Consider the following 19,297-nt stretch of genomic DNA (forward strand, 5'->3'; position numbering starts at 1 on the left):
CAAGTACAAATATATTTCTTTCTCCACTGTTTCTATACTGGCCCTAGAAAGGGCCACAGAGGCCCTTTCACTGGAATAAAACGGCTGAGACTTGAAGCTGACCTCCAACTGTTAACAGCATTAAGAACGCATGAGTGCATACCTCCGCTCCACCATTCTTCTTTATGTCGTAGTTTTTTGGAACAAGGGTAGTTTTATCATTTTACAGGGAAAAATTAAGCTAGCAGGCCAGGGTAGTCCAGTTTCCCCTTCTCGTTGGGCCGGAGGGCCAAAAATCCTCTTCTCGTACTATTTCGGAAAGATAGTAACCAGTTCTTGTTACCGTTAACATCACTTATTCAGAAATGACAAATTCAAAAATAAATTTTATTAAAATGTGCGCATATTACTACAGAGTTGCAGGCTGTTTTAAATTTGTTCCTCTAACTGTTTGTATACCCTGGAAAAATTATATTTTAAAGTCAGTTGCATGTTAAGTGTACATAAAGCTGCAGACGATACAAGAATGCAAAACAAATAATTTCGCGGGTCTGATTACAAGTGGTCTCTGGTCGGAGGTGGCCTGCGGACCGTCAGTTCCACCGACTTCAGTAGGCCTAGTTATTTTCATGAAACCAAAAGCTTCTTTCTAAACTCGGTGAAATCAGATTGGCCGTTCTGAATTGCCGAAGGTTGAGTTCCAGCAGCAGGGGATGTGATGCAGCCAGCACTACCAACGCCCTCGTAGGGAACTGATGTGTGCGATGACCGCGAGTTAGGTTAGGTTTAACTTTAACCTAACCTAACCTGTGCGAAAGTTGCATCTGTACTGGCAACTTAATTGCTTAATTAGTCTCTGTGTTTGTAGGCGTAATCTCTTGCGTTCGGTAGGTTCCTGATGACACAAGTCGAAATCCCGTGTCTACAAACATTAAAGTCTGCCGCCTGGTGCCTGCAATTTGAAATATTAAAAGTGAAAACAAAAACTCTGTCATCATCCATCAATATTATCTACACTCAATACAATTTTTATCACATTTCACTGACACAGTTACAGAAAATATGTAACTCAACTTGAGGTGATGTAACTCACGAAGGAATGCGTCTTCTACCATAAATAATTTATTTAATATAAATTTAATAGAAATGTAAATTTTAATGTCAGTGCATTTACTTAGAGAAATTATTCATTTCCGTAAAAAATACATATACTTTTTCTTCTGAAGTTCTAAAATATCAGAGATTTCGGTGTAGAATAAGAATAAAAGAATTATCTTTGTGAGTCGTAAAATGTTTTGACCTAAAAATATCCATGTCTGGTGGGCTGGCTCTGTCTTTGGGTAGAATGGAAAACTGCTTGAAGCTAAGGGCACGGGCTTCCACCGAAATGTCGTTGCTTGTATTTTGTTTCCAGACAACCTTAAATAAAATTCCCCCAATCGCAATTCAATGCACCACTAATCAAAGAAACTTACTCTACGAGCTTCTTATTAATGCAGTCACAGCTTACGTCTGATTACCATTTCCTATTCATTCGCCCTCTGCTTTAATAAATCAGCTTGACCGCAACATCGCCCTGCCTGCTTTCATTCTACCCGCTTTATCTAACCCATTTTTCGCGCGTTGTATTCAAGGCCCTGATCAGCACAAAGAACCTCTGAAACGTCGGTCAGTTTCTACGTCACTACTCGGCGCTGAATCCACAAGATCGCGGTTATGTCGACCGGAAATGGTTCGCTTCCTAGAGCTTTTCGAAAGTAACAGTTTGTGATTATACAGCCCTGAACAATCAAACAAAGAAACAAACCATTGATTATCCTTGTCATCGAAACATGCGACACACTTGTCAAAATATCTACTGATGATGAAGATCGTGTCGTCGATCACTTCTGCGTTTAAGTCATATGCATAGAAGTTCATGTCAGGGATCTCGGTCCACGTATCTTCTGCAGGGTCGTACTTTTCGGTACTGAGCTTTTTTGATGTCTTGTTTTGTCCTCCTGCACACACACACACACATTCAGTAACAGGTCACAGTATATAAAAAAGCTGTCAAAGGGAACTTATCCTAACCCCATTCAGCGGAACCCTTCTTGATATTTATTACTCTGTCAAATGGCCACGAAATATTTGAACTTGATGGAGCCACAAGATTCATTACCTTAATCACAAAAGTCCGTAGTTTACCTCATTTCACATACTTTAGATCCTTAAAACATTTTAATATTATCCTTCCTTTTAGGCTATGTATCAAAAGTGGTATCTTATACCTTCAAGATTACCAATTATACCTTTCTAGTTGTTTGTATTTCTCGTAACTTCACTGCTTCAAACTCCGTCCGTCTTTCCCAACGGACGTTACGCTCTTAAAATGTGTAATTCCGTAAACGGAACGAATGAATGAAGAAAACTGATTCCCTCTTGAAGTGTTAATATTAGTACGAGGAACGAAATTAAGGATGAAGTAGCTACAACATTATTTTCGTACTTGTAGCATCAGGAAATTGCGCCTGACTTCTGTTGTTTGCTTCATGAAACTGCGTTTGAAAATATCCTTCAAAAACAACACAAGATGCACTGTTCAAAACGGCGTTACACAGACAAGTGACGAAAAGCAAAGATTGTGAAGGGACTGCTTTAAACCATCGGCTTTTTGGGGATAACAGCGCGGCAAACTGAAATTTCCCTGCTACAAGAACAAAATATTTACCTTTAAAACTGCGACTGTGTAAAGAATAGGGCATACGTTACTCTGGATACCACAAGAGATTTGTTAGTTAGTTAGTTAAGTGTTCTTTGTGGAGAATGTAATCGAAACCACGAATCGGGGTAAAATTACTGACAAACTAACTCTGTGATGACGGGAGTGAAATGCTGTTCATAAAATCTCAGTAACTCAAAGAAAAAGAGAAAACATTTCACAATAGCAAGTTCGGTAAAAAGGATAGAGGAGCATCACTCGGAATGTCCAGAGTTCTCACCCAGGGCGTACAGACAGCCGTGGAACGCGACGCAAGAAAAATGCCTACGTCCAGAAAGCATCGGTGCAACGAAAGTCCACTGGTCGGTGTCCGGGTCATAAACTTCCACCAAGTTTAGACAATATCGACAATCATATCCACCAGCAACGTATATTTTGTCTGTAAAAACAAATTATGACACGAAATGTACACATATTTGTTTTAGGGAGACGAATTAAACTGGTCCATGCAGAGCACAGACATTGACAGTCCGTACTTAAATTTGTAAATCTATTAAGCCCCCCTTCTAGTCACAGAAACTGCACAGACACGGCCGTCTCTGTTCATCTGTTTCTTTGTTTCGAATGCAGACAGTCAGCGTGTCAAAGGAAATGATTTTAACTGATAAAATTTAATATAAACAGCACAAAGTGCTTAAATTAATGCATAATGCAAATGATGGTAAGTTACATTTTCTGTGAAACGAATTTTATTAAATTTAGTGCCAGAGATGTACGGAAAGAGCTGCTAAAAGGTGCTCTACATTTATAATATAATTTGTTCATAACATACGATTATTAAATGTTTCAAAAAAATATGACATGTGTATTATTTGAGAGCCAGTTTGATAGTTTGACAACCACGGTGGTCTAGCGGTCAGAACACTAGCCTTGTAAGCCTGGGGTCCCGGGTTCAATTCCCGGTGGTGCTCAAATTTATAACTTGTGTTGGGCAAGGCCGTGGTCTAGGCAACACGGAGTTTTCCTCCGTGGCATCCCAACAATTACTCCATTCACACACAGAAGAAGGCAATGGCAAACCACTTCTGGATCATCTGCCAAGAACGTATATGAACAGGTCCCAGTCCGAGAAGAGAAAAGGATGGAAGGATCCTGTTCATATGGACCTGTCGTCAGACAGAACACTAAATAAATAAAATTAAATAAAAGTTTGATGGTTGTTTGCATTAACCCCTAGTGTACACTACAAAGGCAGAAGACACCATCACGCACTCAGAACTTCAAGCCATTACACTCTGTGAAATAACGAAGTCCGTGGCACGGATAAAAGAAAGGGATAATAAAAGAAAATGGGACGATGGAATGACGGAGGCTAAGATCAAGAGCGAGGAGGAACGCCTTGATGATGAAGGCATAAAGTTCGTCTGAAACGTCGGCGGCAGCCAAACGACAGCCATATTCGTAATCCCCGCCGTGAGAACCTCAGATCCTGCGATTCCTTCAACCGTTCTTGCGTTTTTACACGCGGACAGACAGACAGGCACTAATTCACAAATTTCTGTTTCACAGGATTTACGTACCATTCAGTACAGCCGCACTTGCACCGCGTCGCGTAGTGTTCATGGGAGCGATCAAAGACCACTGGTTCGCCTTGCGGTCGTATCTTTCAGCCGTTCTGTGACTCGGACAAGTGTCACTGCCCATGGCGTACACTGCACCTCGCAGAACAGCCACCATTAAACTGCATCTGAAACGATAAAAAGTACACGCTCTGCTATGCTCATTTATTTCTGATTCAGATGCATTTCCTCTCGCTGAACGCAATTGTTCGCTCGTCATTGTTAAATCATCATTCAAGTGAATTAACAAGAAAATCGTATTCTTAAAACCAACTTTGTCGCAAAAGTCCTCCGACCTATTCACACTTTGCTCGATGCTCCTCTATGTGAGTGGTTCAATTGTACATCCCCTGCCCAGATTTATATCTTGACTAAGACAGCGACTATATTATTTATTTAGTGTTCTGTCTGACGACAGGTCCATATGAACAGGATCCTTCCATCCTTTTCTCTTCTCGGACTGGGACCTGTTCATATACGTTCTTGGCAGATGATCCAGAAGTGGTTTGCCATTGCCTTCTTCTGTGTGTGAATGGAGTAATTGTTGGGATGCCACGGAGGAAAACTCCGTGTTGCCTAGACCACGGCCTTGCCCAACACAAGTTATAAATTCGGGCACCGCCGGGAATCGAACCCGAGACCCCAGGATTACAAGGCCGGCGTTCTAACCGCTAGACCACCGTGGCTTATAAAGAAGGACTCTGTTCCAAGGAGTTCCTTAGTTACCAAGCTGCGTCTTACCTGCATTCATGCATAGGCGCCACCTCGCGGCATGTCTTCGTAACAGCGTTGAAGCAGAAACATGAGCTTAAGACTTCCTCGCCGTTGCAACCACCGATGACGTAAACGTCGAAACCGACCACTGCCGTGCCATGGGCGAATCGCGGTCCGATCGAGTCGACCGCCTCCACCTGCAGGAACGACAGGTTATGGCTTTATGTTTCTTTGGGTCATTCGGTCTACTGATGTGAAGTCCTTACATTAGAGTCCAAGCGACCACCCACCGGAGCAGGGGTGCAACCCCCAAGAGTGGACCGAAATTGCTACACCGTGGAGGGAGGCACTCGACAAAGACCTTGAGAAATTAACTTTGAGCGAAGGTGGAAACAGGAAGACTCGAACAGAAGCTCTCGTCAAGTTCGACAGACAAACGTAGAATTAATTTCTGATCAACATTTCAGGTCCGTACGGTGGCAAAGACAGATGTTGGTGTTTTGGGTTTTATCGACGCACAGCTGGAGGCAGTATGTCCCCCACCCCACCCCAGAACCTTCTAATTCACGAGGCGTGACCACACAGATGGCCGACATCGACACTGCTCAGTGCTTCATTTCTTACGTTGAAATCCACTGACGATCAACGATGTCTAAAATCAGCAGACAGGTCGCCATGACAGTTGAAGTAGGACGCTTATTGTAAACGGTACTTAAGGAAAACTTCACATCCTTCGTCGATTCCTATTAGAACTCACATTTTACACGAGACTCAGCACGTGAGTAATTTATTTATTTATTCTTTTTAATTCATGTCTTTGGAGCTTTTATTAAAAAAGGGTTCAGTGCAATGGAAATTAACGAACACGAAATAAAGAGGCTAAGAGATCCTCGTGATTAAGATTAAATAAACAATTACTTAGTAAAATAAGGAAAAGTAGCTTTTCCCAGAGGCGTCATTTAACTAAGGCACGGTAAGAGTAGAAATGCGTACAACTCACCACAGTCCACCGGTCTGCTCGTGCGTCGTAGGCTTCGATCACATCTGTCATTGTTCCGTCGCCACGCCCACCAATAGCAAACAGAATGTCCTGTGGGATTCGCGGGCGGGCAATCCTTGGTGTCACCAGGTCCTTGTCTTCCTTCGACAAACTTTTCACGTCGTCCAGGAATTTGAGCGTCTCCGAGACAACGGGTCTGCACGCAACATTTTCCGTCACGTAAGGGTGCTTTGACACCTGTTGAACAGTTCAATGTGGACCTTATGAACTCTTAGGAAGGGATGCCATGTTCCATTGCAGAGGAGAAAAGAAATTCACACATAATTTGATTGGGAACTCGCCGAAATAAATTATGGTATACACAGGAAGATATGATTTTGGTTTATGTAACGACGCTCTTAACAAATGCACAGGATGTGGAGAGAAACGAAATCAAGGTTAAATCGATCTTTCTTAGAGAAAAATATTGAAATGTGTTTCAACTGAAAGTTAAATACTTCAGTAAGGGTTGTGCTTTGAGTTACATTCAAAAATTGTAATTTATTTCTTGTCTCTCCCGTGCGAGATGCTGTGATCACCACATTCTCTTTGATTCGATAACTTTAATTAATCGTCAAAATTACGTAGCATCGAAAGAAAATTATGACAATTAGTTGCTTCGAGTTTCATATGAGGCAACCTTCTGCATGTTGATGTTTGTGTTGAAGGCCCGTCAACACAACAGCGTGTGATCTTGGGTTCGATGTCTATTAAGAGCCATTTCATGTTTCGACCTTAATTGGTCATCATCAGGTGGTTCTCTTTTAGTATTGGAAATTAGTAGACACCAATGCTAAATTGTAAAGACATTTGAAGCAGATAACGTTGTCATGAATCTTTGCGGATTTTTCACACGTATTAGTAAGAGGTGAGTGGCTGAAATCACAGGGCATTTGACCTTGAATAAAAACTTTTTCATCTCTGGTTAAAGCGTATGGTGAAATGGAAGAAAGATCTACTATAAACATTCGTGATTTGTCGTCTATCAAAAAATGACGCCATCAAACAATGTTACATTATATTTGTTTACTCGGCATTGTTGTTCCAACACAACAATGCCGAGTAAACAAATGACTTGAGTAAGTAAGACTTGGTTTAGTTTCTTACTCAAGATTTTAAATCGCAACCAACCACCCGAGGAGCTCCGAAAAGAGCGCTCTGCTCTAGGATCATAAATTATATGGCTGCTTCGTGATATGACGGTTAAAATATTTGAATGTTAAAGCTGTCTACGAATTTGAAGCCCCTCGGGAAATTTACTCTTGGATGTAGAACGAAGCTATCTTGCTACATTTTTCGGATATCTGTTGTCCCTATGTGGTCAATCAGCTAAAGATTATCATGCTAAGTGATCTCTGGTTGACTATATATATCGTCGGAGATGCGTGGAATTGTTATAGCAGCTAAGACACGCTTCTTATGACAGTAGGATCCTTGGTTAAGTAGAACCCTTCGCCAGAAGAAGTGACTTATCTGTTGGAGGATTTTCCTATTCAAGCTGAGTGGGCGTTTGAATGGAGTTAACGGTGGAATGCTGTAGTTGAACTGAAACACGTAATGGATCTTAATAAACCCTGAGACTGCAATCAAAGATTGTAGCACAGACGATGAATAAAAGATGATTATTAACTCCAACCACATATCTGAATAAAATTACGAATCAAATATTTATATTGTACACACACACATGAGAGCGTGTTACCAAAGGCATTCCACAGGAAGTTATTGTAACCATGGAAATTAAGGCAATCTCGGGATTTCTACTGCAAGCAAATTTTGCGCGGAATAAGGCTTTCAAATCATTGTGTAGTTTTTACGTTGTTATTGAAAGATTTTAACCAGAATCTGAATGTGTCGACAGATTCTATTAAAGATCTTCAGTATTAAATCTAATGGTTATCCGTTTAGACGTTCTCGAGCTGGAAATGAGGGTAAGACAGACAGACAGACGGGCTTACACGTGACGATGAGAAAGGCTCACGATTTGCATTAATGGGTTACGAACGTGTGAATACGGAATTTGAAATGCGGGTTTTACTTCCATTAAACATCCACGATTTCAGGGGCGTACTGACCGTCTCCTTGAAAAATTTTGCGTCAAGTCGTCCAAGTCTGACGCCCTTCAAAAGGCCCGCGATGTGACCTTTCCTGTTGTCCGGGTCGTGGTTGATCCAACGGAGAATGCACTCCCACACAACTTTCTCGTCCTTCACGTTCAGTTCCTCGGACCCGATTACCGCTCGCAGCTCCTCTACAGGCAGTTCCAGCAGTTCTTCGCTCTGCTGAGATACTTCCACGAAGTGGCGCAGAACGAGGCGACGAGCACGAGTCTCAAGGTCGGCGATGGAGTGACACCTGTCACAGCGAGAGTGAGAGTCGACTCATAATCGATCTCGTTCGAAATCTGACACAATTAAACACTACAGCAAGGACTGTGTTCTCAAGCATTTACACACCACAGTATTTCGCCTTAAGTTTTGACCTTAGCTCTTTGAAGCCCGACTGACAGCAGACACGTGGAGAGGCAACGATGAAGGACGCTCCGTTTAACCGGGGCAAAATATAATGTTTTTGGACCCGAAGGTTCCCAGGCAATGCCCGCTCGCCCTCGTGATAAGGTTATAGGGCATGGCGTACGCAAGTGAAGAAAGCAGTGAGATGGGAAGTGTAGGATTTTTAACTTTGGAATTAACCTTGGCTAAACGACGTTGTGTTAACTGTGAGTGTTAATCCAGAGAAACCTCGTGTAACCGGACTAAATGGGGGGAACCACGGGTCGGATAAGACTTACGTCGGACGACCGAGGGAAAGGGGAACGTGGTCATGGAATTGAACAAATAAGTAGGGATTCAATACCGAGTTTCCTCGAATGAAGCGGGCTTTTCGCACGCACAAGCCGACGGCAAAAGTCACTCGTGAGCGCTGTTCGAGGGAATCCCTGTACTAAAAAAGTGAATTTATGAGTTATTCTGTCCATCGCATGAACTGGAGCTTCTGGTGTGATTCTGCCGATGTCAGTTGATTTGCTTGCTGTGTTGTCCTGAACAAGAAGGAGTAAGGATTCAGCTTCTACGGGAACCAGCGTGTTGGTCTTTGTCTTTGCCCGATGATAACCAATTCTCTAAATGTCTTGAAGTGTTCATAATACTCATCAAAATCTGGGTATGAGGTTAGATCAATGAACTGTGCCGCGTGGACATCGATTTAAACACTCTCGCCGGTGGAATCCAATCGCAACCGATCTGGTTGAAATTCGGTCTCTTAATGCGGGAATCGGATAATCGAGGCTCGGTTAACAGAGGGTTTGCTGTATGCAGAAAGATGTCGGGCTGAATGTTGACTTTGATATTGGGAGGATTATGTAAGAAGCAAGGAATGCCGCAGAGAATGAAACAGAAAAGGATTTCGAGAGGAAGACAGATTTAAGTATGACCCTGCAATAGAGCGTGATTAACTTTCTACATGGAGAAATTAGTCATCGGCTGGTCATAATGACGCAGTTAAATCAGAACATTTAAATTTCAGGGACGTTAATGATAACCCGCCAAACAACCCTGACCTACAACGCTTTATAATTCGCCCAGTCCTCAGTCAGAGGCCTTAATCTCCGACCCGGCACTCGGCTGCTGTCTTGAGTAAAGCTGATTTTCTCCAGCGGCGAAGATAAATAAACATCAATTACCTTGCTAACTGCATGACGCCGATACAGTTGTCGGCGTCTATCTCGTCCATGAGGAAGTCGCAGCAGAGTTCGATAACTCCTGGTACCCTCAAGTATTCGGCCGTCACGATCAGTTGACGCGCGTTGTCCGAGCGGATGTTCACCTCGCGAAAATAAACATAATCCAGTATCTGGGTCATCTCCTCCGAGCTGACTCCGTGGAGGAGAATGTCAGCTTCCTCACTGGTGTTCAGTGATGTCGTGAAAAGGTTCCTGAAACGTCGATTTGAAAAAACGGCGAGTAGAAAATTACAAGTCAACTTTAAGTTTTTATGATTCACGTAGCCAAATAAAAGTATCCTTTTGTCAATGTGGTGGATGGATTTTTGTTACCTGAAGACTTCAAAAACTCTCAGAATGAGTACGAATTGGACCAGATTAACTGCGAGTGGGTGAAGAGCTTGCGTAGGCTTAACAGAATATAACTTAAAAATCGGAAAGCAATCAGCGAGCATTTGAACTATTGAATGGTCACCCTCGTTTCTTACATACCCTTGACTCTTTCAAGAGATATCTTAGGTTATAACAAGTAATACAGATATTTTAAAGCCAAACAATATTTCAACACACATCGCAGGCTGTACATTCCACTGATTGATCGGTTCGTAATATGAAATCTATTTGCTCTGTCAAAACATTTTCCCGACAATAAACAACTTAAAAGAAAAGCCGATGTTTCTACGCGGTTTTAAGAATTGAACAATTTCCTATTACAAATTAAGGGTTTCGCAGTGCAGGACAAACTGAAAGCTTTTATTGTCGCAAACTGAAAGAGGGGCACAGCTCGCAACAAGACGTGAGACACGTGTCTTGGAAGACAGAAGCAATGGTTCACGGTTAGAATTCATTTCTCATTTCAAGAACTCACCGCGTCTTTATTTAAAACTCAAGCAGATTAACGTATGAACAAATTCTCGTACGATTCTCTCGTAATAATGAAACAATTCTCGCGATGGTATTTGTTACAGTTTGTTATATTTCAGACAGAGCAACTCACAGCAGCTCTCAATGTTCCGGGCATTACCAACTTTCTTCTGGACTTTGTCGGTCGTCTTTTTGTATTAAAACCAAGACGTTTCGGAAATGGATTCTATTTCTCCTTTCAGATCTATTGGCTGTCACTTTGGTACAACCACACTTAAAAATTAATAAAAATAAAACCACGTACGTCTTCAGCGATGTTGCTTCGTGTTGTCTCGTAGAAATTATCGGACGTTTCAGAGGTGCTTACTGCCTCCATCATCAAGGAAAGAAGTCAGTAAGTACGTCTGAAATGCCACTCAGTTTCTACGGCGCCGTGAGATTTCATGACAACGAACAAATAACAAAAGACAATCAGCCGTATAAAAATACAGGTTTCCGCATCAAAGGGGATAAAACATTTCACATACGAATCGACGTCTCTTGTGTCCTTATTTCACGTGTTAATCAACCACGTCAGTTCATAAACAAACCTGAAATATTCGCTGCCCATCGACAGAATCAATCGGTGGACTCGAAAGACGCCGCCGTCCTCCAACCTCAAAACCGCGTCACAAAAGAGGTTCTCCTCTCTCAGCTCGTTCAGAGGGACCAATGTTTCGGTGCATTTGCACCTGCCGCCGACATGAAAACACCTGCGACTTTGGTTTGACTCCATTTCCTGAAAAACAGTCAATCGCTGTTACACGTTTTTCTTCATACTGAGAGTGACTGAGAAGGAACACGGTACTGAGAAGAATATCTGGTCCTGCGAGAGATTTACTGACAACGGAATGGTGAAAATTGCGTAATATGGAGCTTTACAGATCTCTTCACTAATTAATAAATTGTGGGCTCTCAGATAATGGGTGATTAGATGGGATGGGCATGTAGTACACATGGCAGGGACAAGATGTGCAATTTTTAATCGGAAGACCTGAAAAGAAAAGGTCACTTGAGAGACCTAAGTGTTGCTGGGATAATATTAAAATGGATCTTAGAGAGGTGGGGAATGAAGGTGTGGCTTAGAGGCGGGGTCTTGTAAACACGGACATGAAACTTTATGTTTCATAAAAGGCGAGACATTTGATTATCTACTCTTCTGTTAGATTATCAAGCCTTGCTTCCGCTCCATGGACTCAGTTTGTTTCTTTGTTACAGGAACGCCTGTTGAGATTCAATATAAAATGACAAAGCTCTAAATGTGACATATAACCAACTAACTAACTAACTAGACGGCTTACGGAACCCGAAGGTTCATCACCGAACTAACCAAAGCCCTCCACCGGACCCTGTCCTGGGCCAAGAAAATCCAGTCTCCTTCAACTCCTATCTCCCATAGATACCGCCTGAGATTATCCTCCCATCTACGTCTAGGTCTCCCCAGAGGTCTCTTCCCCTCAATACCCGGTGCACACCTCTCGCCCCCATCCATGCATTCCACATGCCCAGCCCATCTCACTCTTCTTGCCTTCATCACCCTGAAGACGTGACTGATTTAGGCAATATTAAGTCATGCCGCGTGTTTGTCATTACTCGCATAAAGTTAATTCTTCTTATACGTAGTCATTAGGTATAAAATGTCAATGCGATCCATAAAGTCTTAGATGCCTCTACTCTGGTGAACCGATTTTAAAAAAAATTACGACAAAAATATGCCATAGAAATTGCGTGACTTTTGATGCAGATCCAGACAGTTAAGAAATAAATTTTGCAAAAAGAAGGTTACGCCTTTTCATAAGCATAAAATTTTCGAGTTCTTCTCTCTGTAGAACTAAACGTGCTTAAGAGCTTACATGATCAAGGACTTTCCTGCGTAAGTTACACATTTATATAAATCACAAGCACAATACGTCACTTAAATTTATAAAATGAACGCGAGATTTAGAGTTGGAAACAGTCACAAAAGCTCTAAATTGTTCTAACGCATGCGCAGATCAGGCCTAGATCACGCTACTCAAACACTGCAATGTGCAAGATATTCTATAAAAAGTCGATTGGTACTCGGCTCTTCAACGAATAGCCCACTTCCTTTACTGGACCAGAAGGTTCATCACCATGTTCACATGTTTATTTATAAAGGGGGAGATCGATCGGTAGTTGGGAACTATAGACCGGTCAGTTTAACCTCGGTGGTTTGCAAGCAAATGGAGCACGTTATAGCAGGGTATCTAAGGCAAGTCTGGGAAAGGAGTGAGTGGTTATATGAGGGTCAACATGGGTTTAGACCAGGGTACTCATGCGAAAGTCAAGTAGTCACGGTTTGTCAAGATGTTGCTGATTCATTGGACGAGGGAATCAGGACTGATGCGGTTATAATAGATTTCTCAAAGGCATTCGATTTAGTCCCACACGATAGGCTGATTACAAAAATTGCTGCAACCGGTGTGGACTTGAGGGTAGTGTTATGGGTAAAGGAATTTCTCTTAGGACGTTCGCAAAGAGTAAGAGTGGAAGGACAGCTATCTCATGAAGTCAGGGTAACGTCAGGAGTGCCGCAAGGGAGCGTATTAGGTCCCTTGCTATTCCTAGCTTATGTTAATGATATTTGGAAAAACATTGATTCAAATATACGGCTTTTCGCCGATGATTGTATAGTATACAGGAAAATAATGGATAGTAGTGACATTGATAAGCTACAGACAGATATGAATAGATTATGGGAATGGGCGGTAGAAAATGAAATGAAGATAAATCCAGGTAAAAGTAAAGCAGTCAGCTTCAATAGAGCTAGGGTGAAGGATAAGCTGAGTTACTTTTTTGGGGATCAATTAATTCCAGAGGCAAATAGCTTTAAGTACTTAGGAATACTTATTCGCAGTGATCTGAGCTGGGCAGATCATGTGAATTATACACTAATTAAAGCATGGAAGGCTCTCCATTTCGTAATGCGTATACTAAAAAAGGGAAATAACAATACGAAACGTTTAGCTTATACGTCGCTAGTGAGACCGATACTTGAATATGGAGCTGTGTGTTGGGACCCTTACAGGGAAGGACAGGTAAGAGCACTAAATCGGGTGCAGAAGAGAGCGGCTAAATTTGCTAATTTCACGAACGAATCTGGTTGGGAAACATTGGCACAGCGTAGATTGATAGCCCGAATGTGCGCCCTTTTCAAAGCATACACGGGGGGCCGGGCTTGGAAAATGATAGAGGATAGATTATTAAAGCCATGCTACCTGGGCAGGGACGATCATACTCGGAAAATTAGGACTAGGAAACAAAGAACGGATGTAGGCAAATATTCCTTTGTAAATAGGACCATAAGAAGCTGGAACCAATTACCTCCAGGCGTGCTAGAGTCTTTCCCCTGTAAATTAGGAACCTTTAGAGAGAGGGTCAGAAAAGTAGTTACAAGCTAAGGGTTATTAAGTTGGGAATAAATGGTGATAAGTGAAGTGAAGTGTCTTAGTCTCCAAGTGATGAAGGGCTGTAGTTCTTTGGGATAAAATTTTCATGTACTGAGAGCGGACTTTATATTCTACTCTTAAGTATTGTGATTAATTAGTGGATGTGTGTTTTTTTATTGTGTGTCAGATGTTTTATTTTGAGTGTGGTATGTTGTATTGTTGTGTCTCATTGTATTGTTGTGTGAGTGCATCAGTTCATGACGTTGTAATACATTACAGTTATTGTCTTATGTCTAGGTGGTATTAAGTTCTTTTTTTTAAGTTAAGTACTTGAGGTTGGATGGTTTTGTAATTTATGAGTTGGTTGATTTTGAGTTGGATGTGTTGTTTTTGTTGTGTCCTTTTTTTATTGTTTTGTTCTGTCTCTGTGTTGATGTATCTCATTGTATGTTGTGTCTTATGGTTTTTGTTGTGTCCTTTGTTTATTGTTTTGTTGTGTCTCATTGTGTTGATGTATCCCATTGTTTGTGTGTCATATTGTTTTTGTTGTGTCCTTTTGTTTATTGTTTTGTTCTGTCTCTGTGTTGATGTATCTCATTGTTTATTGTGTCTTATTGTTTTTGTTGTGTCCTTTTTTATTGTTTTGTTCTGTCTCTGTGTTGATGTATCTCATTGTTTATTGTGTCTTATTGTTTTTGTTGTGTCCTTTGTTTATTGTTTTGTTGTGTCTCATTGTGTTGATGTATCTCATTGTATGTTGTGTCTTATGGTTTTTGTTGTGTCCTTTGTTTATTGTTTTGTTGTGTCTCTGTGTTGATGTATCTCATTGTTTATTGTGTCTTATTGTTTTTGTTGTGTCCTTTTGTTTATTGTTTTGTTCTGTCTCATTGTGTTGATGTATCTCATTGTTCTGTTCTGTCTCATTGTTTTGTATGTTATTGTAGGACACTGCCACCGGGTATAAACCCATTTGCAGTCAATAATAAATAATAATAATAATAATAAATCCCGCCACCGGGTTCTATCCTGAGCCAGTTCGCTCCATCGAGTCCCATCTCCCTAAGATCCATCTTAATGTTATCCTCCCACTGACGCCGAGGTCTTCCCAGAGGTCTCCTCCCTTCAGGCCTTGTAAACACTCAACTCACCCTAACAACATCGGGTGAGGAATTCGTCATGCATTTTGCTCTGTTATCCGTCCCACTCCCGTTTTGGGTCCAAACATCTTCCTCAACTCTCTGTTGTCAGATACCCTCAGTCTATCTTCCTCCCTCAAAGTCAAAGACCATGTTTTGCACCCATAAATACTTTGCACTCAATAACAGTAAGCATTCCCAGGATTTAATCTGCTGTTGTAAGAGATCGTCCATAATTAGGCTTGTGAATCCGAAATAAAAATTCTTCACAGTTCCCTAAATTGCTTTAACAATATCGATGTATCAGGAGATGGAAAGTGTTAGAATTATTATTCAGAGTACAAACCCCACTTCTTAGCTCCCACAAATCTTTATTAAGATTCTGGGCTACGAAAAACGTTTTATTTTTTAAAATTGTAAAATGTTAATTGCCTACTGGAATATTCTTTTACTATCAATGATTCCGTGAACAAATAGAAGTCATTACTTGAAATTGTGTTAAAAAAGTTTAATTCTCTTACACGAGTTCACAAATGCAGACGAAAATATTAAATGTGACGAATAATAATAATAAATAGGAATTCCTTACCTCAAAATTTCTTCAGTAGTAAGAGACCACGATGTCCACCGACACTTATCAATTTAATCAAAACTAAAATGGAGTATCACAGATTTCTTAATAATTCTTATGTGAGATGAGAACTTGTGATATTCTGAAAGTTTGTTAACAGCACAAAATTATCTTCTCCACGACGCACTTTTTCTACAAGCGACTCACAGCTCTGCTCTTTCGGCAATGACGAAAGCGGATTGTTGACGGCGATAATGAAACACAACAATGCCGAGTAAACAGATTACGTAACAATTAGTTTCTTAGGTAAAGGAGTGGAGTGCAATACGGTTCATTCAGGCTATTATACAGCATGCATAATAAATGAGAAAAGAGCCTTAAGGCGTGCTCAGCCAACATTGTTCCAGGCGTGTGTTAGAAATTCGAATCCTTTTTCTATCATTGTTGTAGACGCAGGTGTTCACATAAAACCTGACCATTGTCGGTCGATATTTACACATTGTTGGTAGTTGAAAAAATAATTTACTCTAACTTATAATTTGGTTACATTCAACAATTAATACAAAGTACTTTTCCTATAAAATAGAGAATAATTTTAAAAATATTCGGAAGAGACGTGAAAAATAAAACCGCAATTTCATTTTCGCTTATTTAAAAATAACGTCCGGTTTATTTTACTTGATTAATTTTGGAGACTATTTTTGAGGGGCCCGGGCGCCGTTGAGCCCATCGCCCCTGGGCCAGAGGAAATGTTTCCCTCGTTCGAATCCCGGGAAAGGTGTTTTTGTTCGGACAGCAAGCACTAGGCAAATGATGTTCTTGTTCCTGGAAAAGGATCTGATTCACTAAGTCACAAATTCGAAAATTGTCCTGTGGCCCAGAAGATGAATTTGTAAGGACCTGTCGTATTTTCCCTTTGTAAATACTGCGGGAACCCTCAGGGCCTCACGGGGAGCGGCGTCCCCGAGGTACCCGAGGTACCCAGAGTCAGGGGGGTATAGCCAGGCCAACCAGTCTCCAGGGGACATAAATATGGAGACCTAGTCCTCCAGGTTGGGGGTTGGGCGTGGGGCTAACAAAAGAGGAATAGAAATGAGATGGACTGTGAAAGGAATCTTGGAATAACACGGGTTTAAAATATTCTAAAGTTGTGATGACAAGAAGAGTTTGTTCGGTGTAGGTTTTGTGGTCTCCCCAGAACTGAAACATCTGGTGATAGGGTTCACTCCTATTAGTCCAAGATTTTTTTAATTATAGCATTGTAAATGGTCACGCCCCAACTGAGGAATCCTTGGATAAAGAGAAGGGCTTCTATGATGCATTGGAGAAAGAACGTTTTAGAATATCACAATTACTCGTCTTATATAATAATTATTACATTACATTTCATTACATTACAGAGACGTATTTACGTCAGATTCTCCGGAACCGTGGTTCCACTGTCAACTATTTTTTCTAGTTCTTATATAATTATGAAATGCTGAGAGAGTATTTTGCTTTATAATTTGATAATTCATTTATATAAACATAAAAGCTAACGCATATTGCAACGTTAACTGTATGTTGGAAACAAAATATCTGAATTTATCAGTTAGTTCATTGCCTTATTTTTGTATTAAATTATTATATCAGATATATTTATTTATTTATTTAGTGTTCTGTCTGACGACAGGTCCATATGAACAGGATCCTTCCATCCTTTTCTCGGACTGGGACCTGTTCATATACGTTCTTGGCAGATGATCCAGAAGTGGTTTGCCATTGCCTTCTTCTGTGTGTGAATGGAGTAATTGTTGGGATGCCACGGAGGAAAACTCCGTGTTGCCTAGACCACGGCCTTGCCCAACACAAGTTATAAATTCGAACCCGAGACCCCAGGATTACAAGACCAGCGTTCTAACCGCTAGACCACCTCATCTTATTATTATTTAGTGTTCTGTCTGACGACAGGTCCATATGAACAGGATCCTTCCATCCTTTTCTCGGACTGGGACCTGTTCATATACGTTCTTGGCAGATGATCCAGAAGTGGTTTGCCATTGCCTTCTTCTGTGTGTGAATGGAGTAATTGTTGGGATGCCACGGAGGAAAACTCCGTGTTGCCTAGACCACGGCCTTGCCCAACACAAGTTATAAATTCGAACCCGAGACCCCAGGATTACAAGGCCAGCGTTCTAACCGCTAGACCACCTCATCTTATTATTATTTAGTGTTCTGTCTGACGACAGGTCCATATGAACAGGATCCTTCCATCCTTTTCTCGGACTGGGACCTGTTCATATACGTTCTTGGCAGATGATCCAGAAGTGGTTTGCCATTGCCTTCTTCTGTGTGTGAATGGAGTAATTGTTGGGATGCCACGGAGGAAAACTCCTCCGTGTTGCCTAGACCACGGCCTTGCCCAACACAAGTTATAAATTCGAACCCGAGACCCCAGGATTACAAGGCCAGCGTTCTAACCGCTAGACCACCTCATCTTATTATTATTTAGTGTTCTGTCTGACGACAGGTCCATATGAACAGGATCCTTCCATCCTTTTCTCGGACTGGGACCTGTTCATATACGTTCTTGGCAGATGATCCAGAAGTGGTTTGCCATTGCCTTCTTCTGTGTGTGAATGGAGTAATTGTTGGGATGCCACGGAGGAAAACTCCGTGGTGCCTAGACCACGGCCTTGCCCAACACAAGTTATAAATTCGGGCACCGCCGGGAATCGAACCCGAGACCCCAGGATTAGAAGGCCAGCGTTCTGACCGCTAGACCACCGTGGCTAATCCCGCAAGATATGCAGCAAGAGACAGTTATCTGTTTCCCGTATATTTATTATCACAATACGAACGCATCATTATGCAGGGCATCACGTGGTAGCCGCACTGTCATGAACGAGGATGTGGAAACCGAGTCACTGCGATGTAATGCACCACCCAATGAGTGAAACCGTGTTATATCGGCGTGAAATGTACATTTCGCATAAACGAGATGCATTATTAAATTACATCAGGAGATATTCTTGGCTTATCGGTTATAGATCGTGTTCAATTCGACGCTTCATATGCTAACATTTCTATTAATTTTAAGCCCATTAATTACTAAGCCATTAATTTCAATCGCACGCGTATAACCGCTCTGTGAAAAGCTTTAATTGTGAAGATCGCCTAATATTATCAGGAGGTTAAAATGGGCGGGGCATGCAGCCTCTCGTGAATTGGATTCATCTGGCAAAAGACGGGATCACAGGCGTGTTTTTGCTAACGCGATAATGAACCACTTCCATCCACTCTTATATTCGGCCATCTTGTTTCCGGCAATCGTCGAACGTGTCAAATTCACTTCAGTTCTGTGGATGAAGTCTCTCTTACACTCACATTATGCCATATACCGTTGAATATACATAGCCTATGTTGAACTTTGAACATCGTAACAGATTCTATAACATCACAATTTAAATTTATTAATTCTAAATCTTCTATATTATATCCCTCACTTGTGATTCGCTGGAACAT

The 19,297-nt window shown here is 41.4% G+C and overlaps 2 protein-coding genes across 3 annotated transcripts in view; one reads left to right on the plus strand and one right to left on the minus strand.

The window, feature by feature from the left end:
- The window catches only part of LOC147872912 (cell division cycle protein 20 homolog), a 149,676-nt gene that overhangs the window by 111,350 nt on the left and 19,029 nt on the right, over positions 1–19,297 (plus strand). The window lies entirely within an intron of this gene.
- Positions 346–16,005, minus strand: LOC147872916 (kelch-like protein 10). 2 transcript variants are annotated; one of them, XM_087354589.1, is made up of 10 exons: positions 15,812–16,005; positions 11,228–11,415; positions 9,735–9,986; positions 8,128–8,407; positions 6,014–6,250; positions 5,041–5,210; positions 4,261–4,427; positions 2,961–3,119; positions 1,787–1,979; positions 346–931 (listed from the first exon to the last, which is right to left on the minus strand). In XM_087354589.1, exons 2-10 carry the CDS (start codon positions 11,410–11,412, stop codon positions 829–831), a joined length of 1,746 nt encoding a protein of 581 aa, XP_087210715.1. In that variant the 5' UTR covers positions 11,413–11,415; positions 15,812–16,005; the 3' UTR covers positions 346–828. The 2 variants fall into 2 exon arrangements, with proteins under 2 accessions (XP_087210715.1, XP_087210716.1); XM_087354590.1 differs by lacking the exon at positions 2,961–3,119.

This window comes from Zootermopsis nevadensis, unplaced genomic scaffold (assembly GCF_977971745.1).
Source record: "Zootermopsis nevadensis isolate Lab colony 2312 unplaced genomic scaffold, Znev_1.0 Znev_ptg000023l, whole genome shotgun sequence".
NCBI classification, from domain to species: domain Eukaryota; kingdom Metazoa; phylum Arthropoda; class Insecta; order Blattodea; family Termopsidae; genus Zootermopsis; species Zootermopsis nevadensis.